Source organism: Chlorocebus sabaeus, chromosome 11 (assembly GCF_047675955.1).
Source record: "Chlorocebus sabaeus isolate Y175 chromosome 11, mChlSab1.0.hap1, whole genome shotgun sequence".
In the NCBI taxonomy this organism is placed as follows: domain Eukaryota; kingdom Metazoa; phylum Chordata; class Mammalia; order Primates; family Cercopithecidae; genus Chlorocebus; species Chlorocebus sabaeus.
This window is the reverse complement of record NC_132914.1, coordinates 50541407-50567538: the sequence shown is the minus strand read 5'-3', so window position 1 is coordinate 50567538 and position 26132 is coordinate 50541407. Positions and strand designations below refer to the sequence as shown.

Below are 26132 nucleotides of genomic sequence, written 5' to 3'. Positions count from 1 at the left end.
GGAATCTACCTTTGTGGAGATGAATCATCCTAAACTATCTCTTTGACCCCACCTCTGCCAAAGAGATCCCTTTTGCTCCAATCTCATTCCTGAATGTACCACACTTCAGGTCTCAATGGGGCAAGGCCAGGATGTTGCAGGGGGATACCTGCAGGGGAGGAGGTGTTGAACAGGTTTCTGAAAATGGTGAGCATTTCAGACCTATATGATTCCATTCATACCTAAGTGCTGAATGGTCCCACAGTTTTAGGTATGCTTCAGGGCCCACAATCTCTCCCAGCCTCCAGCCCTGACTCAGCCTGAGCCCCTGGGAGCCAGAGATAGCGATCCCAGCTCTTCAGAGGAAGGAGATAAGGTGTAAGGCTCTGGACAGGCTCACTCTGGGGAGACTGTGCATACACACCTCCTCCAGCTGCGTTCCTCCCTGGCCTGACCTTGTCTTACTCAGTCTTTTCCAGGAATTACCACAGGAAGTAGTGAGCTGTCTGAACGCACCATTTTCAGAAACTTGCCTAGCACCTCCTCCCCTGAAGGTATCCCCTCCATCATCCTGGCCTTGCCCCATGGAGGTCTATACCCCATCTTTTTCTTGGCTTCTGGGCAGGCCTGATCTGGTCTAGGACCAGTGACAAGGGGGCCTAGCCCTGTTCCTTTTCCACAGAAGCCTCCTCCCCATTCCTGGTCACTCACTTCTGCTCCAATGATTCCTTGAATTAGTAAGTCCTTCCTTCAGTCTACCCTTTCACTTCCTTTCAGTGCTTAGTTAAGGAGAGGATGCTCCTCTGTGCATTGGCTGTTGCCTCAGACCAGAGAGTACAGCTGAGGATCCGCTTCACTCCAGGAGCCCTTCAGCTGAGGGGAGGAAGGCGAAAGAGAGAAGGAAGGGTGAATTCTTAGAGAAGAGTGCATGATCTTTTCCCATCACAGTAGAGTCCTATACAAGCAATTAGCTTTACAAACATCATCATATAATTAATTTTATTTTTAAATTTTTATTTATTTATTTTTTCGAGACAGGGTCTGGCTCTGTCACTCAAGCTGGAATGCAGTGGCCTGTCATAGTTCACTGCAGCCTCAATCTAATTTATTTTACAGATGAGAGAACAAAAGCTGAGAGCCCGAATCAAGTATGATTTTAAGTATAATGCTGTTGGCCAGGTGCGGTGGGTGGCTCACACCTCGGCTCAGGCTGACGCAGGCGGATCACCCGAGGTCAGGAGTTTGAGGCCAGCTTGGCCAACATGGTAAAATCCCATCTGCACTGAAAAAATACAAACATTAGCCAAGCGTGGTGGTGGGCACCTGTAATCCCAGCTACTTGGGAGGCTGAGGCAGGAGAATTGCTTGAACCCGGGAGGCAGAGGTAGCAGCAAGCCGTGATCATGCCACTGCACTCCAGCCTGGGCAACAGAGTGAGGCTCCGTCTCAACAACAAAAAAAAGTATAATGCTTTTCTCACTACACTGCAAGCACTTTAGGCAATTCAAAGCTCTAAAATCCATATTAATTTAAATGTAATAATACAGATACTTTTAAAATAATTTCAAAAATTAATAATTAATAATAAAAATAATTTAGAAATAAATGGTCCTGCCCCTTCATTATATAGATGAGGCCGCTGTAGTTCAGAGAGGAGCGGTAACTTGTCCAATGTCACACAGCAATTAAGCGACCGAGTTGAGACATAGGCTATTTGATTTCCAAACTTCTGTTTTCCTCCTACTGCACATTGTTCTAGGAATTGTCTAAAACAATTCTAAAAACAAAAATTTAACTTAATTTCATTTAATTTTCATCATAAACCTTAGAACACTCTGATTTTAATCACACATCCTAGAGCACTTTGGAGGTAGTGGTAGGAATTTGCAGAAGTGCAGTGATGTGAGGGAGGCTCAGCTCACAGGATGAGTGAGAGGGCAGAGAGCTGGGAGCCTGGCTGCCGAGCCCTCACTCAGCTGTCCTGGGCCTCCTGAGTCTCCCCAGATCAGCGGGGAAGCTCCTGGAGGTCTTCTGGAAGGCACCTTCCTTTATCGGAGGTGCTGGCCGATCCGTTCAAGCTCTCATGCCTGCTGCAGAATCTGCCTTCCTGCCTCCTGCATCTCCCAGCCTGTCTGCCTAGATCCAGGGGACTGGGAAACTAAACTTTGGGTTTTGGAGCCAGAAGAACTGGGTTGAATTCTGACCCTCGCCCTTAGATGCTACATGACTTAAGAAGTGGATGGAGACCGGGCGCGGTGGCTCAAGCCTGTAATCCCAGCACTTAGGGAGGCCGAGATGGGCGGATCACGAGGTCAGGAGATCGAGACCATCCTGGCTAACACGGTGAAACCCCGTCTCTACTAAAAATACAAAAAAACTAGCCGGGCGAGGTGGCGGGCGCCTGTAGTCCCAGCTACTCCGGAGGCTGAGGCAGGAGAATGGCGTGAACCCGGGAGGCGGAGCTTGCAGTGAGCTGAGATCCGGCCACTGCACTCCAGACCGGGCTACAGAGCAAGACTCCGTCTCAAAAAAAAAAAAAAAAAAAAAAAAAAAAAAAAAGAAGTGGATGGAAAGTTTCTGAGCTTTCATATTCTCATCTGTAAAATGAGGCTATTTGTACTTTCCTCATAGGTTTGTTTTCTTATTTATTTTGAGATGGAGTCTTGCTCTGTCGCCCAGGCTGGAGTGCAGTGATGCAAATTCGGCTCACTGCAATGTCTGCCTCCTGGGTTCAAGCAATTCTCCTGCCTCAGCCTCCCGAGTAGCTGGGATTACAGGCATGTGCCACCACGCCTGGCTAATTTTTGTATTTTTAGTAGAGACGGAGTTCAGTCATGTTGGCCAGGTTGTTCTTGAACTTCTGAACTCAAGTGATCCACCCACCTCAGCCTCCCAAAGTGTTAGGATTACAGGCGTGAGCCACCGCGCCCGGCCTCCTGATAGATTTAATTGTGAGGAGTAAATGCGGTTATAAAAACCTATGGTACAGGGAGTGCCTGGCATATTGTACTGTCTTCAGGGAAAGAGGGAGGTATAAGGTAGGGAGGAGAGACATGGCTTTGGAGGCAGACAGGGTCCAGTTCTGGTTCTCCCATTTGCTACATTTTTTTTTTTTTTTTTGAAACAGGGTCTCACTCTGTCATCCAGTGCCATTGTTACAGGTGCAATTATGGTACACTACAGCCTCAAACTCTTGGGCTCCAGTTATCCTCCCGCTTAGCCTCCCAAGTAGCTGGAACTACAGGTGTGCACCACTCTGCTTGGATAATTAGAACAATTTTTTTTTGTGGAGGAGTTGGGTAGAGACAGGGTCTTGCTATGTTATCCAGGCTGGTCTTGAACTCCTGGCCTCAAGCCATTCTCCCACTTTGGTCTCCCAAAGTGCTGGGATTACAGGTGTGAGCTACTGTGCCAAGCAGCACACATTGCTTTTAATCCTGAGGCTCAGTTTTCTCCACTCTAAAATGCAGATAATGCTTATTTTATAGTTTCTGTAAGAATTAAAAGCTTTACCACCTTAAGGAAACTCCTAGGCCGTGGGGGAATAGCTGAACCCATGCCCAGCTCTGGGAGATCAGGCCAGAGCTGGGGATGCACAATCAGAGGCTCCAGGCTGGAGGGCTGGAGGGAGAAGCCTGGGAGGAATAGTCCATCTGGGAGGGCTTCTTGAAGGAAGTCCTTGGGGGTAGAGCCAGGGTAGAGGGACACAGAGAGAGAGGAAGGAGGGACCCTGGGCCTGTGCGCTGCATAAGTGAAGAGGGAGTTTGTGCAGGACCTGGCAGTCAAGTAGGATAGGGTCAGGCCATGGGGGCCTAGGGATGGATGGTTAGTGTGGTGACATGTAGGAACCATTGAAGCCATGAGGCTGTGGGTCCAGGAGGAGGACTAGGGAGTTTGACTTTTGCAGCTGGACAATTGTGAGCAAAAAGCACTGGTCCTCTCCCTCGGAGAGGCTTTCCCTCCTCTGCTTTCCATGTTCTGGAGGCTGCTTTTGCTACTCAAGCTTCTCTTAATGTTCCCTGGATGGTCACCCAGGAAACTTGGGGAGGCAAGGAAGGAGAGAGAAGGTAGAATGTGGCCTTGGGGAATAGATGGCCTCTGCCTGGAGTTCTGTAGGGAATGCGTAAACACACAATTAGTTGTGTTGCCATGGGAGCTTGACTAACAGGTCCCTGAGGCTAAACTGGCCTGGGCTGGCCCAGGCTTAGCCCATTCCCACCATCCAGGTCAGCAGATTTTCCTTATGGCCTATGAATGGGTCATTGTATCTGGGTTGGGGTTATCTTAGTCCTTAGAGACCAGGGAATGGGGAGGGGGGCAGGTTGGTTATAGAGTGGTGGGTAGCAGGTCTTTCCTTTAGCTGAGCTGCGTGCTCTCTAAGTCTCTCTGTCTCATTTTCTCTCTTACAGACACATACGCACACATGCAGGGTCTTGCTATGTTGCTGTGTTGTCCAAGCTGGTCTTGAACTCCTGGCCTCAAGTGATCCTCCCTTGGCCTTCCAAAGTACTGGGACTACAGGTGTGAGCCACTGTGCCTGGTTGGGCACAGGCTGACCTGGCAGGCTGGTTCAGCCATTTGTGAATTCGTTCATCATATATTGGTGGAGTGCCTGTTAGATGCCTATTTAATGCTGTGGATCTGACGGTCAACAACATAGTTAAGGTCTCTGCCCTCATGGGTCTGTCCTTTTTTTTTTTTTTTTTTTTTTTCAGATGGAGTTTTGCTCTTGTTGCTCAGGCTGGAATGCAATGGCACTATCTCAGCTCACCACAACCTCTGCCTCCTGGGTTCAAGTGATTTGCCTGCCTCAGCCTCTCAAGTAGCTGGGATTACAGGCATGCGCCACCATGCCTGGCTAATTTTTTTTTTTTTTTTTGAGATAGAGTCTCGCTCTGTCACCCAGGCTGGAGTGCAGTGGCATGATCTGGGCTCGTTGCAAGCTCCGCCTCCCAGGTTCACGCCATTCTCTTACCTCAGCCTTCCAAGTAGCTGGGACTACAGGTGCCCACCACCACGCCTGGCTAATTTTTTGTATTTTTAGTAGAGATGGGGTTTCACCATGTTAGCCAGGATGGTCTCGATCTCCTGACCTCGTGATCTGCCCGTCTTGGCCTCCCAAAATGCTGGGATTACAGGCATGACTACTGCCCCCGGCCTAATCTTGTATTTTTAGTAGAGACAGGGTTTCTCCATGTTGGTCAGGCTGGTCTCGAACTCCACCTCAGGTGATCTGCCTGCCTTGGCCTCCCAAAGTGCTGGAATTACAGGTGTGAGCCACTGTGCCCAGGCTGGGGCTGTCCATTTTGATGGGGAGAGTCCCCCAAGTCTGCCAGAATCCCTACTGTAGGAGACGTAGTACAGATGCTCAATAAATAAATGTAGTATAGCTCTTTTGGATTGCTAAATAAAATAATAAACATGTTTTGAATCCTCCCTTTTGAATTATTGACATTATTGCATCTCTTAATGGAGATAATTGGATCCTAACTATAAAACAGCATAATTGAAAAGAGAATGTTCAAGCTCTAAAATTACTTCAGACTTGGGTTCAATTCCTGTCTCTGTCACACTAACTGAAGGACCTTGGGCTTTAGTTTCCTTGTCTGTAAAATGGGAACAATGTTACCTTCCTCATGGATTAGTTTAGGATTATAAATAATAGGTGCAGTGGCTCACCCCTGTAATCCCAGCTCTTTGGGAGACTGAGGCAGGCGGATCACTTGAGGCCAGCAGTTCGAGACCAGCCCGGTCAACATGGTAAAACCCTGTCTCTACTAAAAATACAAAAACTTAGCAGAGAGTGATGGTGCATGCCTGTAATCCCAGCTACTTGGGAGGCTGAGGCAGGAGAATCACTTGAACCCAGGAGGCGAAGGTTGCAGTGAGCTGAGATCGTGCCACTACATGCACTCCAGCCGGGGTGACAGAGTGAGACTCTGTCTCCAAAAAAAAAAAAAAGAAAAAAAGAAAAGAAAGCCATCATGATCACCATGGTTCCCAATCCTAATCACTACCACTGCCACCATCACTGGCAAGGAAAGGAGCCCTGGGTTGAGAGTTGGGGAAAGCGAGTGGGCGTCAGTAGGCAGGGCTCCGTTTGCATGGCTAGCTCCCTAGGAATTGGATTTGCAAGCTTCTGTTTTGCATAACAGAGGATTTTTACATGCCATTTCTTTATTGCTACCCTATAAGCTTCTCCTTATAGACCCAGTTGCCACCTCCTTCTAGTTACCTTCCACCCTGCTGAGCTAGCACTTTCTCCCACCTGACCACCTACCCTGGGAAGAGGCATTAGACACTGTTCCGTTCTGCAAGGAGGTTGTTTCTTGTAGGGAAACACAAAGCTTAAATTCTCACAGGGCAAATGTATCAAAGTGATGTGAGCACAAGTTCCATGGGTGAGGGTGGTCTGAAGGTGGTGAGGGGATGGGGGAAATTGTGTGGAGAAAGGCTTTGGGAAAGGCTGGGGTACAAGCAGGGAAAGTTGGTGAGAGTCAAACTAACATGTCTTGAAAACCTGCGATTTTAGGCACTGTTCCTTACCTGATGATCAGATCAGTCTTCTGAGGTAGTTGTTACTATCTGCATTTTCAGCTGGTGAGGTAACTCTTTACACCATTAGGAAGTGGCTGCGAAATTCTTTTGGTTGCACCCACTGTCCTTTGGGTTTTGGTCACACATGGCTGTGGGGCAGCAGAACGTGCATGGGCAGGCTTGGGGCAGTTCCACCTGTGCGGCGTCTGGCAGGGCTCAGATGCCAGTTCTTCCCTTCATGGCTGTGTGAATGTGGGCACATTTCCATCTCTGCCTGGTGGGGTCTTTATGAATTTAAACGAGGTGATGCATGCAGTGCATACAGTAGGCCCACATGTTTCTGAGGCTCCAACAACCCAGCTGATACAGTAGAGGCCCCTTGACCTTCTGCCTGAACCCTCCTCATGAACTTCCCAGTTGACACAGACTCTATTTTCTTCTTCTTCTTCTTTTTTTAATTTTTTTTTTTTTGAGACGGAGTCTCACTGTGTCGCCTAGTCTGGAGTGCAATGGTGCGATCTCGGCTCGCTGCAAGCTCCGCCTCCCGGGTTCACGCCATTCTCCTACCTCAGCCTCCGAGTAGCTGGGACTACAGGTGCCTGCCACCACGCCTGGCTAGTTTTTTGTATTTTCAGTAGAGACGGGGTTTCACCGTGTTAGCCAGGATGGTCTCAATCTCCTGACCTCGTCATCCACCCGCCTCGGCCTCCCAAAGTGCTGGGATTACAGGCTTGAGCCAGCGTGCCCGGCTTATTTTCTTCTTCTTCTTCTTCCTTTTTTTTTTTTTTTTTTTTTTTTTTGAGATGGAGTCTTGCTTTGTCACCCAGGCTGAGTGCAGTGGCGCGATCTTGGCTCACTGCAACCTACACTTCCCGGGTTCAAGCATTTCTCCCTGCCTCAGCCTCCTGAGTAGCTGGGATTACAGGCTTGTGCCACCACGCCCAGCAAATTTTTCGTATTTTTAGTAGAGACAGGGTTTCACCATATTGGCCAGGCTGGTCTTGAACTCCTGACCTCAGGTGATCTGCCTGCCTCAGCCTCCCAAAGTACCGGGATTACAGGCGTGAGCCACTGCGCCCAGCCTTCTTCTTTTTTTTTTTTGAGATGGAGTTTCACTCTTGTTGCCCAGGCTGGAGTGCAATGGTGTGATCTTGGCTTACTGCAACTTCTACCTCCTGGGTTCAAGCAATTCTGCTGCTTCAGCCTCCCAACTAGCTGGGATTACAGGTGTGCACCACCACCATACCCGGCTAATTTCTTTTCTTTTCTTTTCTCTTTTTTTTTTTTTTTCACTAGAGACAGGGTTTCACCATGTTGGTCAGGCTGGTCTTGAATGCCTGACCTCAAGTGATGCACCCACCTCAGCCTCCCAAAGTGCTGGGATTACAGGCGTGAGCCACTGTGCCTGGCCGCTGACTCTCTTTTCACAAAGCTCCAACTTTTGGGAAGTCATTGATTACAGGGAGCAGAAGTCTCTCTCTGGGGGAATCCTTCCTATTGGTGCTGGTTATATCCCTTGGGTCACACAGATGAATGTACCCTCTTCCTCCAGGCAGTCCTGAGGTTTAACACATGTTGGGAACCTCTTCTCCAGGGCTGGCACTCCCAGCTCCTGCGCTGTGTCTCACTGGAATATGGTTCCCATTCTCCTCACTATCCCAGGCACCTCCTTGCATCGGTCAGTCCTAGGAGTCAGATAAGAGCCAAACCCTGCTCCAGCATGGTCAGCATGCAAGAAGGCGGGCTTGTCCACACTTGCTTTTGCTGCTAAGGACTGTGGTGGGTTTTGAGATAGCCTCATCGTGCTGTTACTGGAATGAAGGGGTATGTGTGGGATGAACCAAGCTAAGAAGGCAAGTGTAAACTGCATGTTCAGGGGAAGGTCTACACATTTACTCTGCAGCATCTACTCTGGGCCAGTGCCATGCCAGGCAGATGCTGGCACTGAGACAGGAACCAGACACAGACTCTGCAGGAACCTGCTCTGTCTCCAAGGAGCTGTGTCTAAAACTGATTGGATGACACGATGGTAAGCCCAGTGGCTCATAGCAAGTGCATGGAACAGTCTAGCTGGAACAGAAGGTGCGAGGGTTCAGCAGGGAGCTGCTGGAAGTGCAGCTGAGTGACCTTGGACTCATGCCCATGCAGTCAACTGCCACATCCTGTTGGTTCTAGCTTGAGTCTATCCCTATCTTCCTGCTCCTACCACACCACAGGCCTCCAGACTTGCTTTCTGCAGTAGCCTCCTTTATAGTCTCCTGCCCCTAGTTTTTGCCCCTACAATCTACCCTGAACACCCCAGCCAGCTTAATTTTCCTAAAACACTTCTTTAAGCTCATCACCCTGCTCCTCCCTTCCTGAAGCCTGCAGAAGAAAGCTCTGTCTGGTCTCTGAAACCCCTAGTCTCACCCTCCTCCCCAGTACCTAGCCTTTCTACTCTTCCATAGGAATCCTGTTCTTGTCCAATGGTTTATCACATTTCCAGATCTTTCCATCCATATCTTACTTTTCTAAGCTCAGCTTGCTCTAAGGGCCCTCTCCTTCCCCTGAAGTCCTATAGCATACATCTGAATCATTTATTTATCTGAAATCAATATTCTGTTGATAAGGTACAGAAGGTAGACTTTGGCCAGGTAGTATTTGTATTTATACAAGGGCTCAGTGTGTACACGGATATCTTTATAACTGGCCTCTCTGGTTCCACCTCTTTATTGGTGTACATTTTGGTTAGTGTATGTAGTGAACATCTGTTGTTTCTGCCCGTCCAGCATTTCTTTTACTTTCTTTTTTGTTTTTTTTTTTTTGTTTTTTTTGTTTTGAGACGGAGTCTTGCTCTGTTGCCCAGGCTGGACTGGAGTTCAGTGCTGCGATCTTGGTTCACTGTAGCCTCCGCCTCCTGGGTTCAAGTGATTCTCCTGTCTCAGCCTTCCGAGTAGCTGGGACTACAGGTATGCACCACCACGCCTGGCTGATTTTTTTGTATTTTTAGTAGAGACGGGGTTTCACCATGTTGACTGGGCTGGTCTCAACCTCCTGACCTCAGGTGATCCGCCCACCTCAGCCTCCCAAAGTGCTAGGATTACAGGTGTGAGCCATGGTGCCCGGCCCTGTCCAGCATTTCTTCCTGGTCTTTTGGCAAATCACATTTTTTTGCCCCCTTTCTCTATAGGTTGGGCGGGGCTGATCACCCCTCCGCAGGGTCTTGTTACATGATCTAGTCTAGTCTAGAATACATAACAGTATTATATTCCCCTGGCCACAGGGATTGGTTCAGAGATGAGCATGTGACCTACATCAGCCTAGTGAGAGTCAGCCCTGGAACTTCAGCAGGAAGCATCTGGAAAGAGGTTCTCCCTTAGTGGTCGCCCTTCTTGCAGCAGGGAGATGGCCTGCCCGAGGACGAAGCTAACATGGAGGAAAACAGCCAAGAGATGGGGAGGAAGAGCCTTGCCTGATGATATCACTGAGCCCCTTATCTGGCTAGGCTGAAAGCCAAATGCACCCTTGAACTTCTCAATTATAAGAGCAAACAAATGATCTTTTTATGCTTAAGTCTGTTTGAGTTGGGTTTTAGTCATATGCAATCAAGAATGTGTATCCATTGGCTGGGAGCTGGGGCACACGCTTGTAACTTTGGGAGTTATAGCACTTTGGGAGGCCAAGGTGGGAGGATCGCTTGAGGCAAGGATTTTTTGTTTGTTTTTGAGACAGAGTTTCACTCTTGTTGCCCAGGCTGGAGTGCAATGGCTTGATCTCAACTCACTGCAACCTCCGCCTTCCTGCTTCAAGCGATTCTCCTGCCTCAGCCTCCAGAGTAGCTGGGATTACAGGCATGCGCCACCATGCCAGGCTAATTTTTTTGTATTTTTAGTAAAGACATTTTCTCCATGTTGGTCAGGCTGGTCTCAAACTCCCAACCTCAGGTGATCTGCCTGCCTTGGCCTCCCAAAGTGCTGAGATTACAGGTGTGAGCCACTGCACCTGGTGGATTTGTTTTGTTTTGTTTGTTTTGTTTTTGAGATAGAGTCTTGCTCTGTCACCAAGGCTGGAGTGCAATGGGGCGATCTTGGCTCACTGCAATCTTTGCCTCCCTGGTTCAAGCGATTCTCCAGCCTCAGCCTCCCGAGTAGTTGGGATTACAGGTGCCCGCCACCATGCCCAGCTAATTTTTGTATTGTTAGTAGGGATGGGGTTTCACCACGTTGGTCAGGCTGGTCTTGAACTCCTGACTTCAGGTAATCAACTGGCCTTGGCCTCCTAAAGTGCTAGTATTACAGGCGTGAGCCCCCTTTCTCAGCCTGAGGCCAGGATTTTGAGACCAGCCTGGGCAACATAGTGAAACCTCTGTCTGTGTAAAAGAAAAAACAAACAAACGTGTAACTGTGTGTTTGGGTTTGGATGTGTGTTATATACGGCTGTGTGTGCACAGGTGTGTGTGTGATGTTCGTAGGAAGGTGGTATGCACGGAACTCTGACGGGTGGTACACACACATGCTTGTGCCTGAGATGAGGATCTGAGGTGGTACTGCACCTTGGCCTGTGTGTCAGGCCATGCAAGTGAGAGGGCAGGTGGGGTGTATGAGAGAGTGTATGAGGGACAAGAGGGCGTGTGTGCTATAGACTGAGGTTGTGTGCCCACAGGGTGGGAGATGGGCCTGTTAAGGGGGCTGTTTGTTCTGGGAGATAACCATCAAACGTGTGCTTTGGATTTATATGGATTTATATGGATACACGCATATAAAGACACCTGCTCAAAAACACCTGCTTATCATCATTCACCTCTACCATCCTGAAAATCCTCATTGTTTTCAGACTGATGCCAAATTTTTTAGAGTCCTTGAAAGGTACATAGAATCATAAACCTTTTGTTGATGGTGGTGGTGAAGCGGGGAATACCAGAATCGGGTGAACACCTGCTGAACTCAGGTGTTCCGCCCACCTCGGCCTCCCAAAGTGCTGGGATTATAGGTGTGAGCCACCACGTCTGGCCTGATGGTCACTTCTCAACAGGGACTTTCAGGAAATACCTCGCTTTGGCTAAAGGAGGCTCCTGCCTCCTTTGGTTTGAGAGGACCCAAATAGCTCATCTCCCGAAATTTTTTAGACTAGTGTCTGATAAGCAAATATGTGGATAAATGAATAGGTGAATACAGGAAGGAATAAAGGCCTCTAGTCCCTGCCTGCCACTCTCACCTTTGTCCTCAGGTTGCCCAGCAGGAAAATCAGAACAGTGGGCCTCTGGATATCAGCTCCAGTGCTAAGCACTCAGGCCAGGGGAATCCTCAGGGCTGGGGTGGGGGTGGGCAGGATGCCTATAGCTGAGCCCCAGGTCCTTCCTGTTTGTCCTTCCTCTCCTGCACTCCTGTCCAGTTGCCTGAACACCATGAGGGCTTCCCCTATCTCAATGTCAGGTTCTGAAGTTTCCTTGAAATCCTTGAAATCCTCTCAATAACTTCCACTTCCCGTCACTCAAGTCTCCGGCACTGCTGTCCTCACTGTCAGGCATGGGACCCATTTGTGTCTGTCCTCTCGCAGTCTCTGTCTCTGTGGCCCTGGCCAACGGTGGTGGAGTGTCAGGTTCTGGGGACTGAACCACTCTGTTTTCCTTCCTGAGGGACAGAGTATATCACCCTTTATAAGCAGGAACGCTGCAGTGCTCTGGATTTGAGCTCTGGCCTATTTCCTCTGGGAAGAGGAAGGAATTGTGTTCCTAAGGGTCTTGGTGGTGGGACCAGAGCTAAAGCATGGTGCCTGACTCTGACTGCACAGAGGAAGCCTTGAAAATGCAGACAGGATGTGGCCTGAGCATGTGTACTTTTATAATCTCCCACGGGCAATCTTGATGTGATGGAGAACCAGAGTTAAGGGGAAGGACTCTGTGGACTGAGCCATAGCTGGGACCTTCCACCTAGGCTTCATGCTCACCCAGTGGGATGATCTTCTTGGTTTGGTGTCAGTGGAGAGGAGGGTGACAGGATGTTGAAAGTGTGAGAGACAGGCTGTGCGCAGTGGCTAACGCCTGTAACCCCAGAACTTTGGGAGGCTGAGGCAGAAGAATTGCTTGCATCCAGGAGTTCGAGACAGGCTGGGCAACACAGCGACATCCTGTTTCTAAAAAAAAGAAAAAAAAGTGTGGGAGACCTCATCATCTCCAGGCTGTTGGACTTGTGTCTCCTTCCTCCACAACAAGGCTGTGCTGTCCTCCCTCACTCTTGTTCTAATAATTTCTAATCGTATCTCTTATCACAACCAAAATTTCAAACCAGAGAACATTTGCAGATTTTCATCTTCAGTATGTAAAGCTCTGCGGTAGTGGAAGTGGATCAAAGGCTTTCAGAGTTGGTGGGACTTGGACATTCTAATTCAAACCCTAGCAAATGTGAGACGCCCACTCCCACTGAGGCAGTGGACAGCTGGTGAGCAAGGTCCCTCTCCATGTCTCCAGGGACAGGAGCTTGTTCCCTCTCTAGGCAGTCCATTTCCATCCTGGCTGGCTTTAATCATCAGATTCACCACTGATCAAGAGCAAAAAAATTACCATTTGCTAAGCTTTGACAAAGAAAAATTTTAGCCTTGAGGCACACAACATAAAATTAGCACTCGAATTGACTCTATTATTCATGATGCTGCTTGCTGAGGGGTGTACCCACCACCTGTGGCTTCCTATTTAAACAAATTATTCTGCTGTCTCAATGCTAAATGCAGCTACTTCTATGCCAACAATAACATTTCAAAATGCTCCATCGTTTAAAGGGATTTTGGGTACTTTTGGGTCACTGCCTTAACCCAGAGGCAAAAAGCCTCTACCTGGGGCATCTTAAAACAAACTCTTTCCTTCTTTCCCCTGACCCTTATGCTGGGCACAAAGGCCCTGCTTTTTATGTGTAGCTCATTTATGCGTTTGCGGTTATCTTTTTGTTATAGCTTTGTTGAGCTGTAATTCACATACAATATAATTCAACAATCTGAAGCTTGCAGTTCAGTGGTTTTTAGTATGTTCACAGAGTTGTGCAGCTTCACCATCATCTAATTTGTTTATTTGTTTGTTTATTTATTTATTTATTTTTGAGACACAGTCTCACTCTGTCTCCCAGGCAGGCTAGTGTGCAGAGGCACAATCTTGACTCAATGCATACGGCCTCAACTTTCCGGGCTCAGGTGATTGTCACAACTCAGCCTCCAGAGCAGATGGGACTACAGGCGTGTGCCGCCATGCCTGGCTAAGTTTTGTATTTTTTGTAGAGATGGGGGTCTCATTACGTTGCTCAGGCTGGTCTCAAACTCCTGGGCTAAAATAATCCTCTTGCCTTGGCCTCCCAAAGTGCTGGGATTATAGGTAAAGCCATTGTGCCTGCCCACCACCATCAAATTTAGAATATTCCCATCACCCCAAAAAGAAACCCCACGCTCTTTAGCATTCACCTCCATTCCTCCCCACCCTAGGCAACCACTAATCTACTTCCTGTCTGTATGCTTTGTCTATTGTGCACATGTGATACAAATGGAATCAGAGGGTACCTGATCTTCTATGACTGTCTCCTTTCACTGAGCATATGGGTTTCAAGGCTCATCTACACCCAACATGCATCGGTAATTCATTCCTTTTAATTGTAACATTAGATTGTATGGATATGCCACATTAAAAAAATCCATTCATCATTTGGTGGACATTTGTTTTGTTCCCACTCTTTGGCTATTATGAACAATGCTGCAGTGAATGAGATCATCAGTCCTGAACACTAAGCAAAACTTGTTCAGACCATCTCTTCCCATGATCATGAGTGATGATAACAGCTACCTGCCTACCCCACTGGCCCCAAGACTTAATGCCACTGCTCAGGGTCTCGGGTCCTTCTCTGAATTATCCTGCACCATCACAAGTAGGGGGGCTGACCCTCACTCCTGGCCCACAGGGAGTGTCTCCTTCCCTGGTTCACTCTCCAGGAAAGGCGGTTTGAGGCAGAGTTGTCTGGGTAGGGCAGGCACCGCAAACATGTTGTTCCCTTTTGTTGGGCAGGCAGCTGTGTGTAGACCACAATGCCTTACAAGGAGTTGTACCTGTGGGCCCGCCCCAGTCTGGTTCTCTCTTCCCTCACCACTTGGCCCTAGTCCCAGGGGCCTTCCCCTTCTGCCTTTAACCCCAAAGTCCCAGGCAGGGGCCATCAGAGAGGCCAACTCTGGCCTCTTCTCCTGCACTCAGGCTGGGCTTGGAGCATCTGGGGGAGGGTTTGGCTGGGGTCTCTGGGCAATAGAGAGCTGACAAATGAGACACAAACACTTCTGGCCCTGGACTGTCCTGGGCTGCCCCAGAAAAAATGGGCTTTTCCTGGCTGGGTAAGGTCTGGGTCAGCCCTCCAGCCTGCATACTGCAGGGTCCCTGGAAACCCCCTTTGTCCTCACCTTAAACAAGAGACACGCCTAGAACCAGGGATCCAGAAAGGTGGGGTGGAGGGGACTGAAATGTCAGGAAGGGCTTTGGAGTGCTGTTTTTTTGCTCCTTGTGCTGCCTAGGAGCAGGACCTGAGTGCCTCCTGCTCCCTCTAACAGCAGCGTGGGGGAGGGAAGATAGGGAGAGGGCCTGTCCTCCCTTTCCAGGCCTGCCATACCCGTCTGACCAGCCCCTCCCTCCCTCCTTCCGCCTTCCCTGTCCCAGGTTTGGCACTGGGCCCAGCCTTTCTGCCTTTGGTCTTCTGGAAAAAGTTTCTCAGCCCTGGTGGGTGAGAGTGTTTATTGGGGAGGGGGTAGCATGCATTCCAATCAGTCTTCGGAAAAGTAGGCATTGTTTAAAGGAGCTGGGAGAAGGCCTAGTGTAAACAGGTGCTAACTGAATTTCCCTTGCTCCATTCAGCACAGCAGGGGGCAGGGCCTGGGGAGGGGAGGAAGGCGAGGAAAAGGAGCCACTCTCTGTGCCCACTCTGGGGATATGTGCATTTTTCCGGAAGGGACTTCAATGTGATGTGTGTGTGTGTGTGTATGTATGCATGCATGCATTGTGAAGAGAGCTTGTCTGTGTGTCTGTCTTTTTAGGTTTATGTCTGTCCTCCAAGGAGGGGGCTTCTGGGTCTCTCTGTCCTTCCGGGTAGGGGTCCTATATGCCTATCTTTCTGTGAGCCTGGGTGTCTCTCCTAGAGAAGGATGGGGAGGAAACTGTACATCTGTCCTCCTAGTAGGTGGTCACCCCCTTTGCTGGGTCAGGACTGTATGTCACCTGTCCCTCTCCTCAAGGGGATCTGGCTGTCATCTGTTGGTCCTCTCAGTTCAGTTTCATCCAGGCCCCACAACATACCCTGCAGTATCTTCCAGAGAACCCAGCCCCAGCCATCAGGTAATTGCAGGTGGAATCTCTGCCTTGGGGACCTAAACCTCCTGCCTTCCACCCACAGCGTGCCCCGCCCGGCCCCACCCAGGCCTGGGGTGCCTTGCTCAGCTCCCCAGTCTCCAACCTCCCACAGGTACATGCTACGTCCCAACCTGCCCTCCTGACTCACTTTGATAATGGGATCAGGGAGACAGGTGCAGGGACTCTTCCTCTATTTCCTCTGGCCCATTGGGAGACTGGGAAAAGCAGGAGGGTCTAGGTAGCACCACCAGTGCCACGCCACTCCACTGTACCCCCCGCCATCCTGTCTCACTTCCCATTATTCACCACTGGGAGAAATGGGAGTGACTCCCGCAAAGAGCAGTAAGAACTATGAAGTCCCTGACATAGCTCCCATCTCCTCTGGCCCCCCCATCCCTGTGTTCTCTGCCTTCTAGTCTTGCTCATCATTCTCTAGGCCCTTCAGTGAGGCCTACAGTGTTCACCTGGCCCAGGGAATCCTAGGATCTTGGGAGGAGAGGAGGCCCCTGGGTTATGTTCAGGAAAAGAGCTGTGTTGGATCTCTTTTTTTCTTTGAGACTGAATCTTGCTCTGTTGTCCAGGCTGGAGTGTGGTGGCACGATCTCAGTTGACTGCAACCTCCACCTCCCGGGTTCAAGTGATTCTCTTCCCTCAGCCTCCTGAGTAGCTGGGATTACACCACACCTGGCCAATTTTTGTATTTTTAGTAGAGATGGGGTTTCACCATGTTGGTCAGGCTGGTCTTGAACTCCTGACCTCGTGATCCGCCCGCCTCAGCCTCCCAAAGTGCTGGGATTGTAGGCATGAGCCACCGCGCCTGGCCTTGGATCTCCTTTTATCTTGCACCTTCAGATGCAGAGGGATGACAGCCACTCTGTGTGCATGCGTGTGTGTGTGTGTGTGATGTTTATTTATTCATTCATTCATTCCACAAATATCTACCCAGACCCTCTTGGCATTGCAACAGGTGCTAGGGGTAGAACAGTAACCTGGAGAGATGAGGCAAATGGTTGATTTCAGATTCAAGGCTTTGGACTCCAGCTGTTCTGTCATCCAGCCCAGGCAGGCCCTGGTAATCGCTTCATTCAGGGAGAACACAGGAGAGTTTCTTTGGGGTGTCCGCAGCTCAGAGGAGACCCAAATGCTAGGAGACCCCTTTTTGCCATACTTCGCAGTCCTCCAGTTTATTTCCCCCAGGAGGGAGGGAGACAAGACCCAGGAGTCAGGGTTGTAGTGGCTGGGCCGCCCAGGCAAGTCTCCTTGTTACAGGCGCTTGTGCCAGGACAGGATTTCTTCCAGTTTCATATTCACTGAATTGCCTTTTCCTGGGTTTCTGGGGGTGGTGCTGGAGTGGGCTCCAGGGCTGGAGCGGGTCCTTGGGTGGCAGCAGCTCTCTGCTGCCCCCACCTGAGTCCTGCCCGGAGGTGGCAGGTGACGGGTTAGGCCCAGCCCCCTCTGGGCCTAGCCACTCAGGTACGAGGCCTTTCCCCCCCATCCCCCGGGGCTGGGCTTTCTTTTATAAAAGGCCATTCCTGAGAGCTTTCCTCATCTCCGCTCCTTCTAGGATCTCCTTCTGCTTCGGCCCGCCTGCCTCCACTCCTGCCTCCACCATGTCCATCAGGGTGACCCAGAAGTCCTACAAGGTGTCCACCTCTGGCCCCCGGGCCTTCAGCAGCCGCTCCTACACGAGTGGGCCCGGTGCCCGCATCAGCTCCTCGAGCTTCTCCCGAGTGGGAAGCAGCAGCTTTCGGGGTGGCCTGGGCGGCGGCTATGGTGGGGCCAGCGGCATGGGAGGCATCACCGCAGTCACGGTCAACCAGAGCCTGCTGAGCCCCCTTAACCTGGAGGTGGACCCCAACATCCAGGCCGTGCGCACCCAGGAGAAGGAGCAGATCAAGACCCTCAACAACAAGTTTGCCTCCTTCATAGACAAGGTGAGGGTCCCTCCTGCGTGGCGGATTGTGCCCGCGCCCCCTTTCTCCTGGTAGTCCCGGTCCCTGTGCACATCTCCAGCCCCCAACTGGCGTCCTGCTAGGCCTCACCTGCCCTGGCGACACTCTCCCTTCCAGCCTCCGACTCACCCCTCCCGTGCACGTTGGTTTGGGCTGGGTGAGGATGGGGAGAGGGTCTGGACAGCCAGGATGAATCCTGGGGCTTCCTCCTTCCCTTTTAAACTGGAGCGTCTTGGAAGAGAGAGACAACTTAAGGGTACAGCCTAGTTCCCACCACCCCTCTCTACAAATCCCGTTCTTCCCTAGGTCATTCTGTTCCTAAATTATAGAAAATAATAGCAGTTATTGTTCTCACCCCAACCCGAGTTCTGACTGTCTTTTAAGCTATCACCCTGCGGCAGTCCCAGCTGTTCTGGGACTACCCTCCTCCAGGTTCGCCTTTTACCCGGCACTACCCCAAGGGCTCCCCAGTGGTGCCTTTGTGATTTTTTTTTTTTACATAGGTGTTTGGTGGGATTCTAGCATTCTAGGAGAAGGAAGTGGATGTCTCGGTTCAAACTGGCAAATATTGATTGAGGCCTTTGGCGCCCGGAGGCTTGAGTGCGGGGGTCACAGAATGAGTCATACCCTGACCTCTGCGCCGGCAGCGTGGGCGGGGCCGCGGGCGGGGTGAGGGGTTGCTGGCAGCCGTCTCGGGATGCGCTACTCCACCTGGCGGAGCTCGGCGTCGGGGGTGTGATGGGGTGGGGTGGGCTGGGCTGGGCTGGGCTGGGCTGGGGTGGGGTGGAGGAGGCGCCAGCACCTGGCCTCGGAAAGCCCATCCAGGATTCAAAGTCTGTGGGTGTGGGACGCCCCGCCCGGGGTTCACGTCCTGTTAAGTTTATGGCTTCAGATAACGCAGTCGCCCACCAACACCCCTCGCCCATTCAGCCCGTGTCCCTTTCTCGCGTCGTGTCCCTGCTCCGCCCCAGCGGTCTGGCTCCACGTTCACACAGCAGGAGCCAGGCCGGGTTTTGCAGCCCTGGGACTCCGCTGCCTTAGGGGCCCCCGGCCTCCGGCGGCCCCGAGGATTGGGTCCTTCACGCTGACTGGCTCCTGGGAGGCATTGTGGGAACGGGAGGAGGGAAATCCTGGGGCAGAGTGAGCCGGGAGGAACCGGAGCCCCAGGAACCCTGTGGTCGGGGGCCCTTGGCGCTCCAAGTGCCTGGACTTGACTTGTTGACTGCGTTTTGCTAGCCCTGGGGTCCTTATAGAGAGCAGCTAAGCATAGGCTTTGGAATCTGAATTCTTGGTTCGCAATGCTCTGCCGGTTCCTGGTGATGGACTCCCTTGCCAAGTCTTATTTCCTCATCTATAAAATGAACACGAGAGCCCCTAAATCCAAGAGTTTTTGCCTATTGAAACTTACGTATGTAAAGAGTTCAGCAGTGCTTGGCCCACATTCCATTAAGATAAGATGTTATAATCACTATTTTTTTTTTTTTTTTAATAATTTTGGGACAGAATGACCTGGGGAAGAAAGCGATTTGCAGAGAGTGGTGGAGGGAACTAGGCTGTACTCTTAAAAGATTTCTGTCTTCCAAGAAGACCCTCCAGTTTATAAAGAGTTACAAAGTGTGTGTGTTTTTTTTTTGAGACAGAGTCTCACTCTGTCACGCAGGCTGGAGTGCAGTGGCATGATCTCAGCTCACTGCAAACTCTGCTTCCCGGGTTCAAATGATTCTCCTGCCTCAGCCTCCCAAGTAGCTGGGACTACAGGTGTGCGCCACCACACCCAGTTAATTTTTGTATTATTAGTAGAGACAGGGTTTCACTATGTTGGCCAGTCTGGTCTTGAACTCTTGACCTCAAGAAATCAGCATGCCGTGGCCACCCAAAGTGCTGGGATTACAAACGTGAGCCGCCACACCTGGCCTGTTTTTCAATCTTAACATCTTTAGAAAGGTTTGCTATTTTTTGCCGGGCACGGTGGCTCACATCTGTAATCCCAGCACTTTGGGAGGCCGATGCAGGCGGATCACAAGGTCAGGAGTTCGAGACCATCCTGCCTGACACGGTGAAACCCTGTCTCTATTAAAAATACCAAAAAAAATTAACAGGGCGTGGTTGCCAGCGCCTGTAGTCCCAGCTACCCGGGAGGCTGAGGCAGGAGAATGGTGTGAACCCGGGAGGTGGAGCTTGCACTGAGCTGAGATTGCACCACAGCACTCCAGCCTGGGCGACAGAGGGAGACTCCATCTCAAAAAAAAAAAAAAAAAAAAAAAAAAAAAGGAAGAAAGCTTGGCCTTTTTTATTGATCTGTAATATACAATCTATGTAAATGACATTAGACCTATTAATTTGCAAATGCAGTTTTAGCATAACTCCCTCACCATCTCCTTCTAACTCTTTCCCCCACTCAATGCTAAGGGACATTGCTCCCCACCTCACTCACCATCATGCCTTGCTTTCTACCCCTGGACGTAGGCGATCCTTCCAGAACAGCTAACCAGGTTCCTGGGGCCTGGAGACATTACTGCTTGGAGAGTGGATTAAGAGAAAAGACTGCTTCCTTCCCTCCAGACTTTGAGCCCTGGCCTGATGTGGACCTTTTTGCTCTCTCCTACTTCATACAGGTACGGTTCCTGGAGCAGCAGAACAAGATGCTGGAGACCAAGTGGAGCCTCCTGCAGCAGCAGAAGACAGCTCGGAGCAACATGGACAACATGTTCGAGAGTTACATCAACAACCTTAGGCGGCAGCTGGAGACTCTGGGCCAGGAGAAGCTGAAACTGGAGGCAGAGCTTGGCAACATGCAGGGGCTGGTGGAGGACTTCAAGAACAAGTGAGCAACTCCCACTCTCCACCCAACTGAAGTCACCGTGCTCTCTTCCACCCCTTGGGACCTTGGGACTAAGTCCCTATGGCCCTCTGTTGTGGGCATCGCAGTCCTATCTAATTAGGGTGACCACATGATGAGGTTTGCTCGAAACAGTCTGTGTTTATGTGCGGGGTCCTAGCGTAATTGTTGATAGTACCCACCCCCTTTCAATCTCAACTGTCTGGATTTGGAGAAAAAATTATGTGTCAACGTTTATGTGGTAAACCTGAGATGGGAGAGATAGGCAGTCTACGGGCCTCACTTTTGTACATTCTGGCCCCTCTTTAGTCTTGACCCTTGACCTCTAGCAAACTCCAGCAAGTTCTGTTTGAGGTCTCATGTCAGGTCCTGCTGTTAACACTCTTAAGGTGTCCAATGCGATGTGTATTCGTGGATTTGGAGAGAGATTTCCTGCTTCCCACAGGCTGAGGGAGGGGTGAGGGTGTGAGAGGGTAGCTGGGGAAGACAGAAGGACCAGCCCTCTCATATCCTGCATCTCTGCGAACTGAATTTTCCTGATTTTCACAACGTCCTTGTCTCCCAAAAGACCAAGGGCAACCTCCCTTTTGCCTTCATCCTCTAATTCTAAGTCTTTTCCTCACAGGTATGAGGATGAGATAAATAAACGTACAGAGATGGAGAATGAATTTGTCCTCATCAAGAAGGTGAGGGAGTCTCCCTTCCCCCATCTGGACACTGGAGGCTGGGGCTCGGAGACTCAGACTAAGAGGCTTTCTGGGTTCTGCGCCTAAATATTCCTAAGTAGTGGGACAAACTCATTTATTTCAACATTTGGGTGCACAGAAAGGTAGACAAGTATAGAGTGGTAGGTGCATTTGGACAGAACTCTTGACAGTGATGTTGGAACATGGTTCAGAAAACAGAGCAGTAGAACTGGAGATCTGACCCTAGAAGGCTTCCTAGAGAAGGAGGTGGAAGAGGGTGTGTTGCAGGAAGCAGAGGTGGTGTGTGGGCTGAGAATGCACATGTGATGGGCAGAGGCTGGGCTGGAAGATCAAACCACAAAGTGGGCAATTAGAAAGTCCTGTGACCAGGCCATTGGGTGGAACTTGGGAGTCCCTCGGTTGGGGTTGGGTGTGGAAACCCAGCTCAGGCTCCCCTCTTCTCATGCCCCAGGATGTGGATGAAGCTTACATGAACAAGGTAGAGCTGGAGTCTCGTCTGGAAGGGCTGACTGATGAAATCAACTTCCTCAGGCAGCTGTATGAAGAGGTATGTTCTTGGTCGCAGGAGACTGAGGGTCCCCCAGCCTTGTCAGCGCCTCCATGCTGAGACTCAGCCAGAGGCTCCTCCCAGCCCCCAGCACACTAATAAGACAAAGGTCCACTGCTGACTAATTACAGCCACCAGTATTTGCTCAGCTAGTATTGGTCTATATGTTCTGTCCCCCGCATGAGGGATGAGTCATCAACCCCATTTCACACACGAGAAACTGGGTTCAGAGAAGTGAAATAACATATCCAAGGTCATCATAGGGTGTGGCGATTCAGCAGCAACTCTGTCCCCAAAGTCTTTGTTCCTAATCTTTGAGTTGCATTGGATCCCTCTGTGCACCTAGTATTGGTGCACCTAGTTCCTTTTTCAGGAACTTTGCCCTCTCCCTAACCCTGACTCCCACCTGCTCCTCTCCTCTGCTGCCCCTGTCCCCTGTCTTATCCCCTAAGGAAGGCTGTTGTGGAAAAGGGGGCTCCCTGTGTGCAGAGACAGGGCCTCACCACTTGCCCTCTCCCCCCACAGGAGATCCGGGAGCTGCAGTCCCAGATCTCGGACACATCTGTGGTGCTGTCCATGGACAACAGCCGCTCCCTGGACATGGACAGCATCATCGCTGAGGTCAAGGCACAGTATGAGGAGATCGCCAACCGCAGCCGGGCTGAGGCTGAGAGCATGTACCAGATCAAGTATGAGGAGCTGCAGAGCCTGGCTGGGAAGCACGGGGATGACCTGCGACGGACCAAAACTGAGATCTCCGAGATGAACCGGAACATCAGCCGGCTTCAGGCTGAGATTGAGGGCCTCAAAGGCCAGGTATGGGCTGGGCTGGGGATGGGAGGGGATCCTTAGTCACATCCTGGTGAGAGGAGATAATGTAGGAAGAATGAGGGTTCTGGGAGTTGGGGAAGGAATCCTAGACCAGGGTTCGGGAGTTGGAGGGGCAGCCACAGTTCCGCTTCTCAGTCTGCTTCTGGGAAGCTAAGGGATGCAGGGAAGGTCCCTTGGGCCAGGACAGAGGTGAAAGGGGGCTGAGGCAGGTATGTTGGGGCTCGGGATGCATGCTCCCAAGTCTGCTTTTTTAAATCAGTCATATGTATCAGGGTAAGGTTGAGCTCTGCTGCTTTAAGGAAAGTCTAGAACCCAGGGATCTAGTCCGGTTAGGATGGGAGGACCTTACAGTGTCACAGGTCTGAGCAGGGTGTGGAGGGGGAAGCACCTGGAAGCTGCTCATGTCTCCCTGATCTGCTTCCTTAGTCTCATTTAATTTGAGCTGGGGGGAGTCAGCCTAGGTGGTGGTGGGGAGGACCGTAAGGGAGGGTGGGAGCAGGGGAGGCATACCCAACCTGACCTGCTTACCTGTCCCCTACCCCACAGAGGGCTTCCCTGGAGGCTGCCATTGCAGATGCCGAGCAGCGTGGAGAGCTGGCCATTAAGGATGCCAACGCCAAGTTGTCCGAGCTGGAGGCCGCCCTGCAGCGGGCCAAGCAAGACATGGCGCGGCAGCTGCGTGAGTACCAGGAGCTGATGAACGTCAAGCTGGCCCTGGACATTGAGATCGCCACCTACAGGAAGCTGCTGGAGGGCGAGGAGAGCCGGTGGGTGTGGGGACCTCTGACAAGACCCACTTCCCTATCCCTGTGTCCTGGGGTGGGGAGGGTGGAAGCCCCCTGAAGCCCCTTGGGACTTGGGATCCTGTTGTTCTGGGCCAAGAAGGGCTAGGAGTTGGTCCTGATACCCCTTGTGTCTGGGTACAGGCTGGAGTCCGGGATGCAGAACATGAGTATTCATACGAAGACCACCAGCGGCTATGCAGGTGGGTGTCCAGGGCCCTGGGATGAGGGCAGGAGGCAGGGCCCAGGGAGGCCTCAGCTCCAGGGAGGGGGCTGTGCTCAGTCGCTCACAGTGACCTCAGCCTGAGCACTCACGTTCTTGGGAGAATCCCAGGGTGGGGGTCACATGCTCAGGACCCCAGTAATAGAGTTACTATTAGAAAGCATCCAAATAAACCATAGCTCTGTGCCAGGCACTGTGCTAAGTATACTACATGCTTTATGTGATTCATTAATTTAATTTGATTTGATTTAATTTAATTTAATTTAATTTAATTTAATTTAATTTTTTTTGAGACGAAGTCTTGCTCTGTCACCCAAGCTGGAGTGCAGTGGTGTGATCTCAGCTCACTGTAACCTCCACCTCCTGGGTCCAGGAAATTCTCCTGCTTCAGGCCTCCCAAGTATCTGGGACTACAGGCGCATGCCACCATGCCTGGCTAATTTTTGTATTTTTAGTAGAGACAAGGTTTCACTATGTTGGGCAGGCTGGTCTCGAACTCCTGACCTTGTGCTTGGTGCTGGGATTACAGGCATGGGACACTGGGCCTGGCTGTCATTTATTTTTTATATGACACCTGTAAATGTCCTCAGTTGAGGAAGCTGAGGTCCAGTTAAATGTCCAAGGTCACACAGCTGTATATATGGCAGCTGTTTCCCACCCTGCTCTTGGTTTTCCCTGACAGTGCTGGAGTAGTGGACCATGCAATCAGTGGTCAGGCAGAGCTGGGCTAACCTCCCATCCCTGGGGCTGTGTTGGGAGTGAGCAGGGGGAAGGGGCATGGAACCTGCCGCAGGGTGGGCTTCTGTACTCATGTGGTTACCTCTGTCCCTCACCAGGTGGTCTGAGCTCGGCCTATGGGGGCCTCACAAGCCCCGGCCTCAGCTACGGCCTGGGCTCCAGCTTTGGCTCTGGCGCGGGCTCCAGCTCCTTCAGCCGCACCAGCTCCTCCAGGGCCGTAGTTGTGAAGAAGATCGAGACACGCGATGGGAAGCTGGTGTCTGAGTCCTCTGACGTCCTGCCCAAGTGAACAGCTGTGGCACCCCCTCCCAGCCTACCCCTCCTGTGCTGCCCCAGAGCCTGGGAGGGAGACCGCTATGTAGGGTACCACTGGGAACAGGAGACCCACCTGAGGGCCCTCAGCCCACCCACAGGGGAGTTTACTACGTGGGAACCCCCCTTGCCCATGCCTCCAGCTATAAAACAATTCAATTGCTTCTTTTTTTGGTCCAAAATAAAACCTCAGCTAGCTCTGCCAACTGTCCTTGCTGTGTGTGCATCTGATGCCGACCGAGGTGGGAGGGAGGGGTCCAGGAAGCAGGGGGTGTACAGCGGGAAAGTCTGACCCCCTCAACTGTTCCTAAAGAGGCTCCTTTGTTGAAACCTGGTTGAAACCTTGCTCGTTGCCATAGACGTGTACACCTGTATAATAGTCACTGACCTGTGCACAGTGCTTTCTGGTTTACAGCGTGCTTTCAAATACCAGGGTTCATTTGATCTGTGTAGCAAGGCCTAAGAGGCAGGCAGAGCAAGTTTTGAGGGCATTAGCAGCAGAGAGCTTAGTGTGCTTCCCTATACCTTGGCATCCCGGCTATTTGCATATAAGGAAAGCCAGGCTCAGAAAAGCCAAGCAGTTGGTTCACCTAGAAACGAGCAGATCTGGCATTGGAACCCAGAGCTGTCCAGCTCTCAGGCTTGTACACTTCCTTGGCCAGGCACGTGGTCTTTCCTTGTGGCCAGACATGTCTTTTTATCACCTTCAATCTTTGCAGTCAGGGACTAAGGCATCCTGGCTTTTCCATCCCCTCAGAGGGTCAGAGTCTATTCTCAGCCTTTGGGTGTGTCACACCCACAATTTCTAGAAGCTAAGATTGTATGGGACTTGGCTTTGATATGTGGGCTCTTCCCCGCTCCACTCAGTCACAGCCACCACCCCTTTCCTATCGTTTTTATATGCTGTGTGTATGATATAAAGGGTGTGTGTGCATTCTGTGTTTGCATGTGGAGGGTATACTGTGTGTGCATGGGTGTGCACAGTGTGTGAAGGGGTTTGCCTGACTCTTGAGACAACCTCCAAGGTTCAGGGCGGGAGGGGTTAGGACACAGCTGGGTGGAGCAGTGCATCCCCACAGTCCTGCTCCACTGCCACCAGCACAGAGTTCCAGGCAGCCACCCTGTCCATTTGGCATTGGGCTAGGTGCACAAGCCCTTAGCATGACTGAGATGGGGGCATTTCCAGACTTTCTGAAACACCAACGGAGATTAGACAGAGACAGGCAGAGGGTACTGTGAGTGGGTACAGGCTGGTGCAGGAAGCTCCTGTCTGGCTCTGCTGTGGAGTCCCTCTTGAGGGCTCCTGTCCCTGGGCCCTCAGCTTCCCAGCCCCCGGGCTCCCCTC

The 26132-nt window shown here is 51.0% G+C and overlaps 1 protein-coding gene across 2 annotated transcripts; it reads left to right on the top strand.

The window, feature by feature from the left end:
- The first annotated feature begins 15208 nt into the window (after window positions 1-15208).
- KRT8 (keratin 8) lies at window positions 15209-24993 on the top strand. Of its 2 annotated transcripts, none has more exons than XM_073020767.1 (9): window positions 15209-15229; window positions 17421-17790; window positions 20424-20632; window positions 21273-21333; window positions 21806-21901; window positions 22427-22717; window positions 23279-23499; window positions 23659-23717; window positions 24574-24993. In XM_073020767.1, the coding sequence occupies exons 2-9, from the start codon at window positions 17467-17469 to the stop codon at window positions 24762-24764; spliced, it is 1452 nt and encodes a 483-aa protein (XP_072876868.1). In that variant the 5' UTR covers window positions 15209-15229; window positions 17421-17466; the 3' UTR covers window positions 24765-24993. The 2 variants fall into 2 exon arrangements, with proteins under 2 accessions (XP_072876868.1, XP_072876867.1); XM_073020766.1 differs by lacking the exon at window positions 15209-15229 and adding an exon at window positions 17246-17329.
- The last annotated feature ends 1139 nt before the right edge of the window (window positions 24994-26132 follow it).